The following is an 18,468-nucleotide window of genomic DNA, read 5'->3' on the forward strand; positions in this document are numbered from 1 at the left end:
GTCTGTGCATACTGAGATGCATCGCAGGTACAACCCGAGTGCCACTGGTGCTTATCAAACTCATTCTAAAATGATGGGCTGGTAGATAATAACATAGTAAAATTCACCTCAAAGGAGGATATAAACTCAATCTATAACATAGTTCTCTTTTAAACTCATTGGGCTACCGGGTAGATACTCTGTAACATTCAAACTCAGAAGTCGAAGTTTAAGTTATACTGACTGACTTCTATTAAACATTTTATATGGTCATTTTACTGAATTCTTTACTACATTTGGTCAAACCAACTTCGAAAATCAAAGAATAGACCCAATTTACCTTCGTATTAAGGGGTATATACCATTAATATATTTTTTATGACGTGACAACGTCTTATAAATTGGTTTGCCGGGTGACACTTCAAGAAACTGCGTTACGCTCCGCTCACGTTATGCGCTCACAATGCGAGCGAGTGAGAGGCACGCGTCCCTTCCACTCGGGCATGGTTAGCCCGCCTAAGAGCGAGAGAGACAGACATAAAAAGTGAAAGGCACGCGTCCCTTTGTAGTAAACGCTGTTTCATTGTACGCAAATGTATTGCAAGTTATTGTATGTATATTTGTATATAAATACGTATGTATGTGTAAAGGTAAAAATAAAATTTTGTTAATATGAAATTCAGTGCGAGATTCTTTGTATAAATTAATGTTTTAAATATAATTCTTTGTATAAATAAATGTTTTAAATTGTTACTTTTATTTCATCCTTCTTCCTACTATACGAATGAATATTCACATTAAAATTATTTTACCACTCAAAGTCGTTGTCACGTAAAACTTTCGCCCGTATACCGACTTTACAGGCAACCAATTTTTTTTTTTCTTTTTTTTTTTTACCATGGATGCCATGGATATTGTATATTAAGGCCTTACAAAAATTAATATATATTAAATCTGCGGGTACCATAGAGGTATATATACCGGAACCTCAATGTTTTATACACTGTACTATGTGGTTAGTAGCACGTTAGTAGCACATATTATAGAATTCTTTGGCAGTGGTCAAAGTCAAACGTCAAATGGATAAATTGAAAAATTGAATTCTATGATAAACTTGAGGAGGTTCGGCGGGAAACTTCGTACATGGCGGACGCGGTTTTTTCAAATTTTTCTTTGATTTTATTGTAAACTCGTCTTGAAAAGGATTTGGTGTTGTTTATATTGAACTGTAACTTGGCCTGTCAATTTGTGCACACGTGTTAGTGAGATTCCGGTGTAATTTCGGTGTTTTATGTGAATTTACACAGCAGCAGAAATAGTTGTCATTGGTGATATTCGTATAAATCTAACCGTATTTGGTGTTGGTTAAATATTTATTATGTGTCTGTAGTTATAGTGTTTCCAGTAAAATGGATCTAGATACACCTCCTGAGCCGCCCGACCCGGGGGCATCAGCCTCGTCTCGCAAACGACAAGGAGAGGATACCAACGTATATGCGGCCAAAAAAACTATAACTGATCCTACTCAGGTAAACCCATCCGTTCAAAGCCTTTACATACATCCTTCCTTCACCGAAGGCGCCAAGTCATACTCTGACGATGATAATGGGCCTTTTATCGTCCAAGTCTCACGGGAAGTGGAGGACCCTTCCTCTGGAGCGTCATTACGGGCTATAAATTTCGGTCAATTCTTGCACAAACACAAAATTGGTTCAATTATCCACGACGGCGTCAAAAATATAGGCCGCAACAAAATTACTGTAGAGTTTACTTCTGCCCAAGCTGCCAACAACTTTCTGGTTAGTCCAGTTTTAAAGTTATGCAAATATAGAGCTATAATTCCCACATACAACATAACCAGAATGGGGCTGGTGAAAGGAGTTCCCGTGGACTGGTCGATGGACGAGCTTGTTGATTCGCTAGAGCTCCCGCCTGGCTGTGGTGAGGTTCTGAAATCAAGGCGACTGAACAGAAAATCTGTCACAGAGGGTGTCATCACTTGGGTGCCTACCCAATCTGTTGTCCTAACCTTCAGGGGGCAAATGCTTCCTGCTAAGGTATATTCATACCACACCTCACTGCCAGTTGAAACATATAAACTTCCAACAATACAGTGCCAGAACTGCTGCCGTTTTGGCCACATTAAAACAATCTGCAGATCTAAGCCCAGATGCTACAGATGTGCTCAGCCCCATACAGGTGACTCATGTTTGGTCATCAAGGAATTATCTACATGTTTACACTGCTCTGGTAGTCATTTTGCTACTGATAAAGACTGCCCAGAATTCTCCAGGCAGCAATCTATTAAAATGGTCATGTCTCAGAATAATAAATCTTACATTGAAGCATCATCTCAGTTTCCTCCTGTCCGCAGGTCCTATGCTGAGATAACAAAAGAAATGTTTACTCCTACTAATGTAACTTCCACCAAAACCTCCTACCGGCAAACAGTTTTCCGCTCTCCTCGTCCCCGAGCTCCTCTAGCAAAGGGCTACGACAAAAAAGCTGTTCAGACTATTGTCGGTGATTACTCCTCATCCCTTCCTAATGGATGCGCTCTCAACAACAATGTTGAGAACCCTCCCTCCCAAGGTAAAATGCTTGAGTTTATCTCCGAATTTCTACTTAGTATTGTCGCTCCATGTAGTGAAATTCCCTTACCGCCCAACGTTGCCAAAAACTTAAGCCAACTTTTTAAACTACTCCAAAATGGGCCCAATAACCCTGCTACAGTGGAACTGTAAAAGTTTACGTCCCAAGAAACATGAGTTAATCTCTCTGATTAACCTTCATAATCCCACCATTCTTGCCATCTCGGAGACATGGTTGAGGCCTGGTTCGCGATTACGGGTGCCGGGCTTCTCCTGTTTGAGGGATGACAGGAGTGATGGGTATGCAGGCAGTGCTGTATTTCTACGGCACTCCCTCCCCTACACCCAAATCGCTCTTCCTTCCCACAGTCAACAGATCAATGCTGTTGCTGTCCGTACCCTAGACATATCTTTTGTATCTCTGTATATTCCTCATCCCTCATCTTCTATTATTCCCGAATTACAAGCAATCTTGTCGTCCCTTCCCAGCCCTATCATAGCCATGGGTGATTTTAACACCCACCACACGATGTGGGGGTGCCATGCTAGTGACGGGTTTTCTCCATTGCTGATTGATTTACTTGATGATGTCAGTCTTTGCATCCTCAATGACGGTTCTCCTACTCGAAGGGTATACCCCAATCAGAACCCTAAATCAGCGGTTGATCTCACCCTATGTTCGGCTAACCTAGCATCGCGCCTGACTTGGAACGTGCTACAGTCAACCTGTGGCAGTGATCATTTTCCTATAATTGTTACATTAAATAATAAATCCTTACCTACCCCTAACTATGATCCCCTTTTAAAGTATAAACTTAAAAAAGCAAATTGGGAAGATTATGCCCTATCCGTTGATTGCATTGTAGACACTCTGCCCGATTTGGAAAGTGATGGAAACATTCTGGTATGCTATGATCTCTTTTTAAAATCTCTTATATCTTCGGCCGATTCCCATATTCCAAAAAAACACCCTGTGAAAAATCCGCTGCTTTCCTCTCCTTGGTGGGATGATGAATGCAGCGATTTATTTGGTAAAAGATCTGCTGCAGAAGAATTATACTCAGCCTGCATGACTCAGGATAACTTTAATAGTTACCAAAAACTAGATGCTAAAATTAAAAGATTAGTCTTCAAAAAGAAAAGAGCAAGTTGGACGCAGTTCTGTGAATCGCTTAGCCCTCGTTCACCCTCCACCATTGTGTGGGAAAATATGAGGAGATTCCGTCGCTCCCTGAGCCACGTTGATCCTTCCTCAAATAATCCTTCTGACTGGCTTAACAACTTTGCAGACAAATTAGCTCCACCTTATGTTGCCTATGTGGACTCATTTCTAACTACTACGCCAGCTCCAGGTACGGATGAAATGGATGCCCCCTTTTCCTTTTCTGAGCTTCAAATTGCTCTCAATGGTCTAAAAGATACAGCTCCAGGGGAAGATGGCGTTCCATATTCTTTCCTGGCTAACTTAAATGACAAAGCTAAAATTTATTACCTTAAAATAATCAATAAATGTTTGGAAACTGGTTCTATCCCAAACTCCTGGAAATCTCAAATTGTTATTCCTATCCTTAAACCTTATAAAAATCCCCTTAATTCAAATTCATATAGACCCATAGCTTTGTCATCTACTTTAGCTAAAGTTACAGAACATCTCCTTAAAAACCGACTGGAATGGTTAATGGAAAGTAGAAATATTCTCCCCTCCTCCCAATTTGGGTTTCGGAAGGGTATGAGTACAACAGACAGTCTCAGTGTATTAACAACAGATATTAGATTAGCCTTTACAAAAGGAGAGTACCTTGTGGGTGCTTTTCTTGATATTGCTTCTGCATATGATAATGTCCTACTTCCGGTGCTCAGGCAGAAACTACTTAAGCTGAGTGTTCCCTCGAGGATGGTTCATTTCATATGTAATCTGCTGTTTTGCAGATATGTTCTGGTAAAGCATCAGAATAATTCTCTTCCCCCCAGATTGATCTGGAAAGGCCTCCCTCAAGGCTCTGTTCTCAGTCCTCTGCTCTATAGCATATATACCCACGACCTCGAATTGTCTGTTTCTAGTTTTTGTACCATTTTACAATATGCTGATGATATTGTCCTCTATCACAGCTCAGGCAGTATAGAGGAAGTATCCTGTCGTATCAATTCTGCTTTGTATTATCTAGGCCAGTGGCTGTCTGACCATGGCTTGTCCCTATCAGTGAGAAAATGTCAGGCAGTGGTATTTACAAGGAAGAGATACCTCCCGAACCTCAACATCTCATTTGAAGGTCAAGCAATCAACCTTGCAGTTAAAGCTAAATTTTTAGGTGTTTATTTAGACACACGACTGAATGGAATTGCTCATTCTGAACACATTATCAAAAAATGTGAAAAAGGCATCAATGTACTACGAGCAATAGCGGGAGTTTGGTGGGGTGCTCACCCCTATACTTTAAAATTATTATATAATGCCTTAGTACGTAGCCACATGGATTACTGTATGTTTGTTTTAGAGCCTTTTAATAAATCAGCTGCTGAAAAGTTAAACAAAATTCAGTATAGATGCCTTAGAATTATTCTAGGTGCAATGAAATCCTCCCCCACTAATGCTTTGCAGGTAGAATGCGTTGACCCTCCTCTATCCATCCGTCGACAATATCTATGTGACCGCTTTATCAGCAAGATGTTACAGCTGTCATCCCATCCTCTTCGGCACCGACTAAGCCAACTATCACACGCACCTTGCTCCCGTAACTCGTCTTCCTACTTGCTAGATAGTTTCCTAAAGTATACCAGCCTTCCTAATCCCCTGACATCTTTCACAATCAACCCACTATATTCAACCCCATTTAAAGCATTAATATACAACCCTTCCATCATCACAGATCTAGGTCTGAGTAAAGGATCCCCAGATACCAATATCAAACTACAAAAGCATATTAGTCAAAATTGGTCAAAACATCTTATTATATATACTGATGCTTCAAAGCTGTCTCCAGAAGGTTGTGTTGGTGCTGCATGTTGGGTTCCTGTTTACAGAATTGTTTTAAAATTTAAATGCCCTCCCGAGTCTTCTGTGTTTACCGGAGAGGCCATTGCTCTTTTGGAAGCAATCCTGTTTGCACTGTCCCATAACGTACAACAGACGGTTATTCTGACTGACTCTTTAAGCTGTTTAATGTCTATTAAAGAAAACCCCTTTCGCAGCAAATCACGATTTCCCATTATCTTAAAAATCCGGAAGGCTCTGCTCTCTTGCAATCAAAAAGGACTATTCATCTTACTGGTTTGGATTCCAAGCCACTCAGGTATTCCAGGAAACGAGACTGCTGACTCATGTGCCAAAACAGCTGTTGAGTCAGGTTCTCTAGATCATTTTAAAAATTCATCGCAGGACCTATGTACTCTTGCCAAAACATATATGGAAACAGCCTGGAAAATTTTTTGGAATGATTCCAAATTGGTTAAGGGTAAGTTTTACGCTACCATCCAACAAAACATACCAAGACAACCCTGGTTTTGTCACTCTCGGAGTACAAATCGCTGGACTTCATCCACAATTTCCCGATTGCGTCTTGGTCATGCTAGCACACCTGTACATCTGGCCAAACTCCGGATAAGGGACAACTCCATCTGTGAGTGTGGCTTGGATGAGGGCACTATAACTCATATTATTTTTAACTGTCCCAAACTTACCTATCCCCTCTATGACGTTCTTCCTCCCAAAGTCCCCCGTCCTTTGAGTGTTAAATGTTTTTTAATGTTTGTTTTCAGTCCTTATTGTAGATTTTTGTGTAAATATATAGTAAGTAATAAAATTAAAGTATAATGTACAAAAAATATCCGTGTTAGATATATATGCATGTGTTGTGTTAGATATATATGCATGTGTTGTCTGTGCTGCCTTAGGTTAAAGAGCTAACTAGCTAATAACAACTATTTCTTGGTACAAATTCAAAATTAACTTTTCATTAGTTTCACCGATCAATCTCCTTCGTGCCTTCTTCATCTACAAGACATTGGCGAAGTACCTTGTGCCCAGTTGGCACAGACAAAAGCCATAAACAAGAATTGAATTGAATTGAATGATAAACTTGAAGAGTTTTTCAGTTATCCTGAAACATAGAAATTCTTTACGATGGTACTTACAAAAGAATTCAGAATTTGCATGCCAATGACCGTCGAAGAGGTATGGATAACGGATTTGAATAAAGTACTTTGTAAATTATGCGTAAACATCTTTCTGAAATGTAATACAAATGTAATGATCCTATTCTGAATATTTCTAGTACCGTATCGGGCAGTTGTATATGATTGCTCGTCACAGTTTCGAGCAATCAAGCAATGGAGAAGGCGTGGAGGTGGTAGCGAATGAGCAAGTTAAGGATGAAACAAATGGAGTTGGGCAATTCACTGAGAAGAGAATACACTTGTCTAGGTAAAGTCAATTTATGTTAAAGCAATGTATTATCTAATCAAGTGTAAAATAGTTTGACCAATTATTAGAATTCGTATCTCCAATAAAATACGATTGGTTTTTATTTCTGCTGACATTGTGTGGGTTCGGCACGACATGGCTTCATCCAACTAAAAAACAATAGTTTTAGTTTAGGCAACCTTCACTTCCTGTAGCAATAAATATATTTTAAATAATGTTATGGAAGATGAAGTATTTATTGAAAAAGAGTATGCATTTCTTAACAGTTATTTGCTTAGTAAATTTTTTTAGTTCCTGTTCACAAAAGAATAGTAAGTTATAGGGAAAAATGTTTGTAAAATGCATTTTGTGGTATTGAATGGATTAATGCTAACACTACAAATAATACACTTAATCAACTACATAACTATATTAAACTGAAATTATATTCTTTAAAATTATACTTATGATAATAAATGTAGTTGTGGTAATTTATACATATTTTCAGCCATTTACCTTATTGGATCCAAAGTATAACACCAAAGATTTTCTACGTTACTGAAAAAGCATGGAATTACTACCCATACACAATTACTGGTAACTATGAATTTAGTAATCTGATAGAAATTTAATCTTTCTTTTTAAGATATCTATTATTTACTAATTATGTTCATTATTTCTTTCATGGCGGCCATAAACTTCATAGAATACACAGTAAGTAAAACAAGTATTAATTATTTTCCTTTAAATCTAAAAGCCATATATAAATAAAATAAAATTATAATATGTAAATGCATAATAATACATATTAATATAAATGATAAAATTAAATATGGAGCTGTGATAGCCTAGTGAAGCTTAGTGGTTACATTAGGCTATACCTTAAACCCTGGAACCTCTAACTTTTCTAAGTTATGCGTGTTTAGAATTAATCACAATTCAGGTAGGTATAGTCCACCAATCCGCACTTAGCAGGTGGTTAACTAAGGTTGAATGCCTATTAAGTCTGAAAAAAGACCCAGACCCGTAGTAATGGGTTGGGACAATTTTTGTACCAGTGACACACAGGCTGATAATGACATAGAAAACTTATATTTAACACACCTAAGGATAATTGTACTCAAAATAAATACAAACTGACTTACTAATAAACACAGTTTAACTGGTGAATAGATCTTTAAAATAATTTAATATATTTTAATAATTAATTATTTTTATTACAGTGTTCCTTCATACCAAAATTTTCAATATCTATTCAGACTCGATATGAAGATAATAATGGGACTACTGAAAATGTGAGTGACTAAGTATTTAAATCCAATAAAAAATGTTATAATATATAATTTTTTTGCCTATCAATATATAGATATTATTTATGAGTATGTATATATAATATTGTGTATAAGTTTATTATATATATAGTATTTATGTATAAATATATAGGTATGTATATGTGTATATATTTATATGCACCACATATCTCTTGTCTTGAGCTGTGTTCTACGCCATCAGTTGCTTGGAAGAGGTCACTATGTAGTGATAAGGCCGCCAAATTATATACATAGTGTTAACTAGGTATTTATAAAAATTATAAATAACTAGTTTAAACAGTGTATACAATATGTGTGCATGGATTTTTATGTGGTATACAATAAAAGTGTATTAATTAATTAATTCAATGGCACAATTACTTGAGTTAAAATTAATTGTTCCATTGAATGAAACCCTTATATTCAAATAATTATGTTCAGAATCATCCTGCAACAGAAAATAATATAAGATCACAAGAAGAAACCTATACATCTTTTATGTATAGGTTGGTACATGTACAGATGGACCTGGATGGCTTGACCAATTTAATTTTATTTTTTACTAACTGGGCATTGAACAATCTTATTATTTTTGTATCAGATTGCCACTAAAGATTATTTTCAAAGAATGGCATTAGATTAGGATACATAAAAATTATATTGAATTATGATTGTCTATGAGTAGGCAGTTTTAGATGTTACAAAGTTCATCTACTATTTTAAATTTATATAATTTTTTTTAATTCACTACAAGTTCGCGCTTGACTGCAATCTTACCTGATGAAAGGTGTTAAATTCTAAGATGGAAGCGGGCTAGCCTTTTAAGGGTATGGCTTATGGTTATGGCTTCTTAAAGGTATGTTGGTAAGTAGCCAGAGCCTAAAAGCCGCCTATCATAAACTCAGATTATATATTAATAAATTAACTCTATTTATCCTTTTGTTTATAGTGCTTGGGTCTAACACAGGAAGAACAAGAATTGAGAGAAGTTGATTTTATGGACATAGCTTTCGATGAAATCAAGCCGCATCATTATAAAGAGTCAGAGGATCCCAAATTGTATAAATCTGAAAAGTCTGGCCGAGGGCCCCTTCTTGAGGGGTGGAGAGACACTCAGAAGCCCATTATGTGCTGCTACAAAGTTGTTAATGCTAAGTTCGAGGTATGGGGACTGCAGACAAAAGTGGAAGAGTATGTTCAGGTGGTATGTACATAAGTAAAAAAAAATTATTTAAAGTGAAAAATATTGTATTGCATTGCATGTATAATAGAGACAAGAATATAATAGAGATAAGACACTTAAATTATTTAAGAACATACTTTTATTTTTACAACATGAGGTCTGCAGTTTTTATTTTCATTCTTTTCATTTGCAGTGATTTTGTTTCTGAATTGAAAAATGCAGTATGATACACATTATACTATTTAATTATTTGAACTCTTGGCTCAAAAAAAAACCAGTCTATTTAAGAAGATATGCAGCATTCTGGTCTCAATCATTAAGTGTTTTCTTTGATTTTTACCAACATATGTAAAGTGCATGTAAGTTAAAATAATTATTTCCATACCAGGCAATTCGAGAAATCCTACTTCTTGGTCATCGGCAAGCGTTTACATGGATGGACGAATGGTTCAATATGACAATAGAAGATGTGAGAAATTATGAGCACGAGATGCAAGCTAAAACCAACATAAAGGTGATGTGTTTTAATTACATTACATATAATAATAATTAATGGCTGTGAATTCTTAGATTGGTTAGTCTATTTTGCGGTTTATATATGATATAGATAAGTTCTCACATATTAAACGACATGTTCTCTTCGAGGTACAGAAGGCACCAATATCCTAACTTGGGCTAGTCCAACAAGGCAGTTATATTATGTAAATTACTGATCATTAAGCCATTTAGACGGCCGATTGGCGCAGTTTGCAGCGACCCTGCTTTCTGAGTCCAAGGCCGTGGGCTCGATTCCCACAACTGGAAAATGTTTGTGTGATGAGCATGAATGTTTTTCAGTGTCTGGGTGTTTATATGTATATTATAAGTATTTATGTATTATATTCATAAAAATATTCAACAGCTATCTTAGTACCCATAACACAAGCTACGCTTACTTTGGGGCTAGGTGGCGATGTGTGTATTGTCGTAGTATATTTAAAAAAAAAAAAAAAAAAGTTTACCGCATTTTTTATATGAAGGCGGTCATTTATTGGACTGGTTGCCCTTGTACAAATGACACCTTAAATTTGGTCCGCATTGGAAGCGCCACATGTGACATACGAATGTCGTTAAAAAAAGTCCACTGCTGGACTAAAGGCCTCTCCAAACGGGAGGGTCTGTACATAATTCAATCAATCAATCCTAACCGTATTCGGTCACAGCGACTGTTTCGGATTCCGGCTCAGAGCGCCGCTGGTGAGCTCTTGATGACTCGCATAACCTGATTTTGTGCTAAACGTGCGGCTGCATTCGCTACACGTCAACACACCGGCAATGTAGTTATATGATAAGGCCGCTGGTTGTCGGGCCTTTAGTCTTCGCGTTTAGCATCATTCGTCTCAACCCAAATTTCGTCACGTTCGTGTTTACTAAGCGCCGCCAATGTGAGCGGTCTTTCGTAAAGGTCTCCCATCTTGCCGGAACCATGGAACATTGCTTCATATGACGCTTCAGCACATCTTTATATATCGCAGAAGCTGGCCGCCTTGTTTCCGCTTGCCATCTTGCATAATTACCAAAAGCTGAAAAGTGATGATGATCGCAGTATCACAGAGGACACTAGACACTATAATTTGCCTTGGACGCTCGTATTGCAGTGTTGTTCTCGATCAGTAACGTCAGTAGCCTATAACAGTCCACTGTTGGACTGGAGCCCTTTCCCAAGGGTAGGGCTTGCTTATAATTACTACGATGGGCAGAGTTGGAGAGTTTTGCCCATACTCGCCATGCTGGCCGGACGGGTTGGTGATCGCAGTAGATGGGAATAATAACAACAAGGGCGCTGGGTGCTCGGGTGTCAAGGGGGTGGTGACAATTGTATTCTGTCATAATATATAGAATAAAACTAGCTTTTGCCCGCGGCTTCGCTCAAGTTAATTTCAATTTTTGATTTGGTAAATTTTAACTACAAAGGATTAAAAAAAAGTCTTGCTGCTAATGGTAAAATATGAACGTAAATTACTTAAATTTTTTTTTTTACTTTAAGTAACTTTCATTTATATGATGACTTTTATAGTATGAGGGGTAACGATAGAGGTCAGCAATGTTAATGGATCAAAGCAAAGAAAATAATAAGGAAACTTATTTTCAGGTTAAAAGTGCATTAGAAGAGTCCGTAAACAAAGACGACAAGAAACCCTCCCAGCCCGCAACGCCGAAGTCTTCCCAGCCAGCAACGCCGAAGTCTTCCCAACCAGCAACACCAAAGTCACCTAAAAGCCCCACTACACCCTCATCAGAATCCAAATCATGGTTTTCGTGGTCATAATAATTTAGATCCATAGATATTTAGTTTGATCTCACCCCTAAATCTAGGGTTTAGTTTTTTTTTCAAATCTAATGTCTTATTTCTGATAGTTCATGATTTCTTCTACTAGGCAATCTTTAAACAATTTTTCAAGATACTTTTTAGATTCAGTTATGTTTTACTAGAACACACCATTTTGTGTGAAAGATATTTAAAAATGGGTTTTTTTAAAGTGATTGGTAATTCTATTGATCAAATGCAGTGCTTTTGTGCTTGTATGTAGTGAACGTGTATCATATAACGAATATTTACTTGTTCCTTTCGGATTTGTTATATCGAGGTTGTTATAACGCTGCACTGCGTACAGATTAAACTACATTTTAGAAATGCGTCTATGCCTAGTACTCTATCAATACTGTCAGTAATCGCGAGAAAATTTATTCGTCGTCCGCGGTGGATATAATTCGCGAGGCTAAATAACGCACGGATTTTTTTAACAAGCTAGCTCTGTTTTTATCCATTTTCACACTTAGTCGTTTCAGTCTTGCATTGCACGTTGTAGAGTATCATAAGTCAAGGTCATAAGATACGTTACTTATCATTAATATTTATTATTTCATTTTGACTATAATGTAAGAAATTGTAAGCTTTTTAATTTGACTGATTATTCTGAGAGACTGTACGCCAGTAAAGCCTAAAGTATAGTACTACCCTTTACTTAAACTATATTTGTATAATGATTATAAATGCGAAAGTGTCTTATTTGTTTGCTTGCTTGTTACTTTAATTGCCTTAGCAACTGCATCGATCTTAATATAATTACAGATCAACAGATAAAGCTTTCATCATAGAAACAAATATAGTTGAATAGGTAGCCCGAAAAAGAATCAGGGTAAAGTTCACGGGGAATTGAAACAAATAGCCTTTAGATCTTATCGATTATTTGTAAACATATAGCTTGCATTCTGGAAAGGGGCATGGAATAGAAACAGAGAAGTCGCGGGCAACAACTATTTATTTATAATTTCAATTTCTTTAATATGAGATTCAATATAAATTAATAGACATCTTGTATGTAATAAGAAATCTAGTGTGATAGTATGAACAAGTTTTTAATATTTTTTATTTACACATAGCATTTTTTAAATGTATAAAACAATCGTCGAATTTCGTCTCATAAACACTCCAAAACAGCGGTAGTGTAGCAAGAGAGAATTATATAAATTTAGCCATTGTAAAAACAGTGGAGGGTGAACAGTGAGCTGAAAAATTTAATATTTTTGGTGACTAGTGTAATTCATGAAAATACACCTTAATTATTTAAGTATTACAAATGAATTTAGTAATATTATGTTTACTTAATTATTTTATTTTATTACCTATAAAATTACTTTTGAGATTTTTTTAACACCTCACAGAGCATGCAAAGAACACATCGTGTAAACTGCTGCGCTGTGTCCGATAACTTGAGGCCAAGGTGTTACACCTCACGTGACTGTAATTATAAACAATATAAATGTAGACAGTGATTTGATTTTTACAAATTTTTAGCCAACCCGCTCGCGGGCCTGCTATAATTGCACGATGACTTTTGAGATGCACTTTTGACTTTTCATAGACTCATAGACAGATGGATCTCCTTAACTTTACCCTCCATTAACTAGACAGAATATGATAAAAAAATTAAGTCTTCAGGCTCGAATTCAAAATAAATTATATATAGTAGCCACTGCTTTTATAAATCAACTAAGTTCACGCCTCTGCATTTTCTAGCTCACTCACCGCATAAAGATATTATTGTATAATTTGACATAATATAATACTATTATTTTTATTATACTTTTCGGTTAAGTTATTTACAGAGGACATGTGTACCTGTTGTTTAGAGAAATACAACACAAATTATTTAAAAAGGTTATGTTAAAAGTGGGTACGATTTCTGATTTACAAACTTCGAATATTTGTGGTATAAATTGGCAATGGTGCTTATTCCGTTGTACCTACCTAGATCTACAAACTAAAAAAAAATTACAGATCTAAAAATAGTGCTGTAAGAGGGCAAAACGTGGGAATTGAAGTGTGTCAAAACACTGCGTAACTAATAGGTCTCAAAATAGATTTGTCCTTCTCACATATAAAATAAAACCTGACAGTTTAGAGATTTGTTTAGGTATAACAGGATAGGCCACAGTATTGAATATTGTATAAAATCAAATTTACTAATACCCGTCTTCACTAAACCTAGGAATCGCCTTAATCGGTTGCCTAGTAATTTAGAGAAATAAACGTGTCTTTAACTCTTATGTGATGCCTAACGACGTTAGGCGCCGCAAAGTTACGACACCGATTCGGCGTTTCGTAAAGTTTAGGGGACTTGTAAACTAACTTTTGACAGATGTAAAAAATATAATTATATGAATAAATTCAAATTCAAATTCAACTTTTATCATAAATAGGTTACAAGGTGCACAGTAAAATATGAAGCCAACGGGAGTGCTTTGGCACTCGTACTAGGGAGACCTGTATCACGAGTGCCATAATACATGTAAATTCGTTTCTTTATAATAACTTTAAATCTATACGAAATATGATAGTACAGTCACAAAATAACACGCCTTGTTGCAAGAACCATAGACAAGTTAGGTGATATGAGTTGCCTAGTGAAAATCGATTGGTGAAAGGTAAATGCATGCCTAGGAATCTTCTTTGATTAGGCGTTACTTACTTAGGCATAGCCTCGTTCGTCGTTACTGAAAACTGGCATAAATGGTTTACATTTTCTTTATGTTGTATTTTCTTTTTTATATTTCAAGATTGAATTAAGAATTTTGTAAGTTATCAAATTTTATTACGCACAATTATTACAATTTAAAGATCGTCTAATCTAACCGATCGTCAAATGTTTGTATGTGTGAGACCAAAACATGTTTGCAACACTTTAACTAGAACTCGTGTCGCCGGTGCATAGGACGCTTTGTATAGGGCGACACATCCACTGACGTTCTACCTACTAGTCCACTAGTGGCTTCGCTTGGCTTACTTCATTTTAGAGATTCTTCATTTGCGTCGGATTGCGTGTGTACCACGAACCTGATTATCTCCTGAAAACTAACTGCACATCATTTCGTTCCGCTAAACTGAGATGCGTACTTACTATACACGTACTTTGCTTGTCAGCATAAATACAGTAGAAGGACTAGATTAGATTGTATCTCTACTCGAATTTTGCTAAATCACCAAGGGCCATCAATAAACGTGGCATAACGTCGGAATTGGTGTGCAGTGTGTTTTTCGTCTTGTCACTCTTTAATTGACAGCACCTTATAAATGTCAGAGCGTTAAGGATTCGAAACGAGGCATGTATGCGAGATAACATGAAGCATTTAAGCAAACTTTGATGTAATGACATAAAAGTTGGCGTAGAATATAATAACTGTCTTTTTTCATATTGAATTGACATTCATTATCTTGTCTAGAAGGCCCAACTTTAATCAAACTCAGCTTTTTAGTTTTTTAGTCATAGATAAAGTCATAAGTTATAGAATATATCTGTTGTTGGTTGACGAATAACGATGATGTTCCTAAAATGAATATGATATTACTCACGCGTCGAATAATATTATTTTATCACGGGTAGGTACTTATTATTTTTAAAAATAATTATTTTTAAAACGGATGGAACGGATTCACAATGCAAGCACCAAATTATACGCATTTAGTGGCATCAAATTATAAGCATTTGCTTAGGATATTCCTAAGCAGGAAAATGCAGTGCAGAATTAAACTGGTTAGTCGGTGACGTAGAACGGAGGGAAAACTAAATATAGCAATATTTTGCATGTAATAATTTATTTTTATGGTTTTATTTTCGTAACTCGGTACAAATATAATCAGAAGTTAGTGATATTATTTAGAATATTAAGTATTTTTCAATATAAATTTGCAAAGGCCTAAATATTACAGTATAAAAACGGTAAATATACATTCCCTAATTATTAGTATGGTTACAATTTAATTGATTTTATAAATTCAATACTATTGTAGTAATACTTACAAGATATTATTGCGTTGTTAAAGTTAAATATGTTCTTATTGTAATATTTAGATTGTGTATTGTATTTATGTTAAGGTGTGTTAAAGTTTGTTAGGTGTTTAAAATGAATTGGCGTAGTAAAATATATTATGTACAAAACAGTTTCGTTTTATTTTTCTTAATGGTCAGCGCAGTTCGTACTTCAAACTGCTTATGAATTAAACCTAGCCCTTATTCATTTCAAGTTTGGTACACAAACTTACATGTAAAAATTACATAACCTGCGGGATTCGAAACCGCATTCTTCTGGCTATAGTTTTTAATTGTTTATCATTCTTCAATCTTAATTGGTGGTAAGTGTGGATGCAATCATGCAGTCTAAGATTATAGCGCGCTAACCTATGGTAAGGCAGTTATAATAAACCCATAATCGGTTCATGGAACCGCAACGCTTATTTACTAGGCGGCGAGGGTTTGTCATTTAGGTGACAAGCCACGGCTAAAGCATTCAATTAGACCAGATCAGATAAAATTCATATAATATAAATTTCTAAATTGCCCCAGCCGGAATCGTATTCGGGGCCCCTAAATTTTAAGCGCCAACACCATTGTGCCACGTAAGCAGAAATGTTTTGTCAATTCCACGCCATAAAGCCATCTACTGGATTTAACTATAAAAAATTGAAATGATGGAAAAATTCCAGAGAGGGGTGGGTGTTACCCTGGACATGTTGAAGGTATAATATTTCGATAGGATTAAGGTTTTATAACGAATCAAGCGAGCGAAAATGAAGACGAAAAGAAACGAAAATTTCTAAGAAACGTATCGCCGCAACTGCTGCTCTTACGGTAAAATTCTCTCATAATTGTAAGGTAAGTATGTGTGTGTCTGAAACCAGGGCCGCTTTTGAAACCCTCTTAGCATATTATATTATCTCGTAGCGTGTAATCTTTATCAACATTTAGTTATCACCATCTATCTAACTAAACGTAAAAATTGTATGTCGCGTCTATCGGAAGTGGTTTGAATGCAGAAGTCTGCTTTGACATTGACTTATTTACGGTAGTTAGTGTTGGCGTACAAAAAGAGACGGTCAAAGACGCATAGGTAATAGGTATTTTATATGAAATTTTATCAAAATTAATAGGTACTATGTAGATAACTAGTACTATATATTAATTATAGAATACGTTACGTAAACGTTTGTTACAATAAACGAGCCTCTTTCCAGGGTGTCGTCATGAACTCATGCGTGGTAATGCGTTAATAGGTATGGTAATTGGTAACGTGGTAATGCGTTAATAGGTATGGTAATTGGTAATGATTAAAGAGAAAGGTTTACCTAGATACTCATCTATATATCAGTACCTACTACTAATAATGAAACTGAAGTTTGCATATTAGTTTGTTTGTTACAGGCGCTGATCTCTGAAACTACCATTCAGATTTGTTTGAAAACCTTTTGTTGTACCTACCTAATCGATAACCGAATTTTCGGGGAATGTGGACTATTTAGCGTCATTTTAGCGGCACGCATACGCCGAGGAAGTCACGGGGAAGCGCTAGTAGGTACTAGATAATAATAAAGCTGTCGAGTTGTTTTCTTGTTTTAACGCGCTAATCCTTCAAAATACAAGTTTTTCAGAAAATTTCAAATTCTACAGGAAGGCTATTTAGCAAAAGCTATTACGCTGTACGATTTTTAAAAGCCGAGCGAATGAAATAATAGCAAAAGCGGAAGGCGCAACGAAATGCGTCGGGTTTGTAACAGACTAAGGTACCTAGTACCTACCCGGGGGTATTAAGGTACCCTGCCATCCGTCGAAAATGTAAGATTTTTTCACATTGATTTATCACAGCAAAATTAAATATTATTCAATTTTTATACAAGAAAAAGCAATAGTTACATTAGAAATAACAATTATGTGCAAGATTAATGAAAATGAGACGCGGCAGAACAAGATGCGCACAACTTAGATCGAGCTAGAAGTCGTCGTCGTCGTCACCCACCTACATCTGAAGGGGATGTGACGCATTCTCGAGCACGGAGGACACGCAAGTGATGTTGATTTGGTGCCACGCGGCGAAAACAACATCAAAAGGACGACGACCAGTCAGTCAGTCAGTATGTATGTGTAGTGGTTGTAGATCGAAGTTGTAATAGCAGAGTCAAATGCCAGCTGCATTTGACTCTGCTCGTCAGCTGCCGACTGTCAACTGTGAACTGGGATCCGAGGTTGGGGAACGAAGCATTCGGCATGTGCTTATGGATATAGCTAGCAAGAGAGTGTAATAGCAGTGTTATTAGATATTGCTAGTATTTTACAAGTGGCTTAATCAAATTTTGTATAGGAAACTTATCAAGAGTCGCACGGCCGAAGACGCGGGAAAATACTTGTTAATAATATGATTAAGTACCACGTAAGCGTATGATATCGAAACCTATTGATTTAAGCGTAGGCGGGGGTGGGTCGACTTGCGCGTGGGGCGAGTAGGTGGCGGGGTAAAAACAGCAAGGAACATTATATTTACGTCGGTTGCAACACGAACGTTTCCATAGCAACATCGCATGTTTATACTTACAAGGTCATTAAGAAAGGGGATACTTGACACAGTGAGCTTACAAATACAAGAGTGGTAGCGTCTTATTTATTATTTATGTACATACCATAAATTGTGATTGTA

General features: G+C 36.4%; 1 protein-coding gene across 2 annotated transcripts; it reads left to right on the forward strand.

Annotated features, from left to right (window-relative positions):
* The first annotated feature begins 6,635 nt into the window (after positions 1 to 6,635).
* Positions 6,636 to 15,924, forward strand: LOC120628706 (cytoplasmic phosphatidylinositol transfer protein 1). 2 transcript variants are annotated; one of them, XR_005658972.1, is made up of 9 exons: positions 6,636 to 6,741; positions 6,842 to 6,990; positions 7,478 to 7,566; positions 7,676 to 7,683; positions 8,193 to 8,264; positions 9,229 to 9,483; positions 9,851 to 9,976; positions 11,594 to 11,825; positions 11,860 to 15,924. XR_005658972.1 is itself a non-coding variant. In XM_039897275.1 (8 exons), the coding sequence occupies exons 1-8, from the start codon at positions 6,691 to 6,693 to the stop codon at positions 11,768 to 11,770; spliced, it is 927 nt and encodes a 308-aa protein (XP_039753209.1). In that variant the 5' UTR covers positions 6,636 to 6,690; the 3' UTR covers positions 11,771 to 15,924. The 2 variants fall into 2 exon arrangements, 1 of the variants encoding a protein (XP_039753209.1); XM_039897275.1 differs by having other exon boundaries at positions 11,594 to 15,924.
* The last annotated feature ends 2,544 nt before the right edge of the window (positions 15,925 to 18,468 follow it).

This window comes from Pararge aegeria, chromosome 13 (genome assembly GCF_905163445.1).
Source record: "Pararge aegeria chromosome 13, ilParAegt1.1, whole genome shotgun sequence".
NCBI classification, from domain to species: domain Eukaryota; kingdom Metazoa; phylum Arthropoda; class Insecta; order Lepidoptera; family Nymphalidae; genus Pararge; species Pararge aegeria.

Bases quoted from the DNA above. Each gene is read 5' to 3' on its own strand.
- LOC120628706 (XM_039897275.1), top strand. From the start codon at position 6,691: ATGGTACTTACAAAAGAATTCAGAATTTGCATGCCAATGACCGTCGAA. The intron at 6,991-7,477 runs GTAAAGTCAATT...ACATATTTTCAG, and splicing joins AAGAGAATACACTTGTCTAG to CCATTTACCTTATTGGATCC. The intron at 8,265-9,228 runs GTGAGTGACTAA...TTTTGTTTATAG, and splicing joins ATAATGGGACTACTGAAAAT to TGCTTGGGTCTAACACAGGA.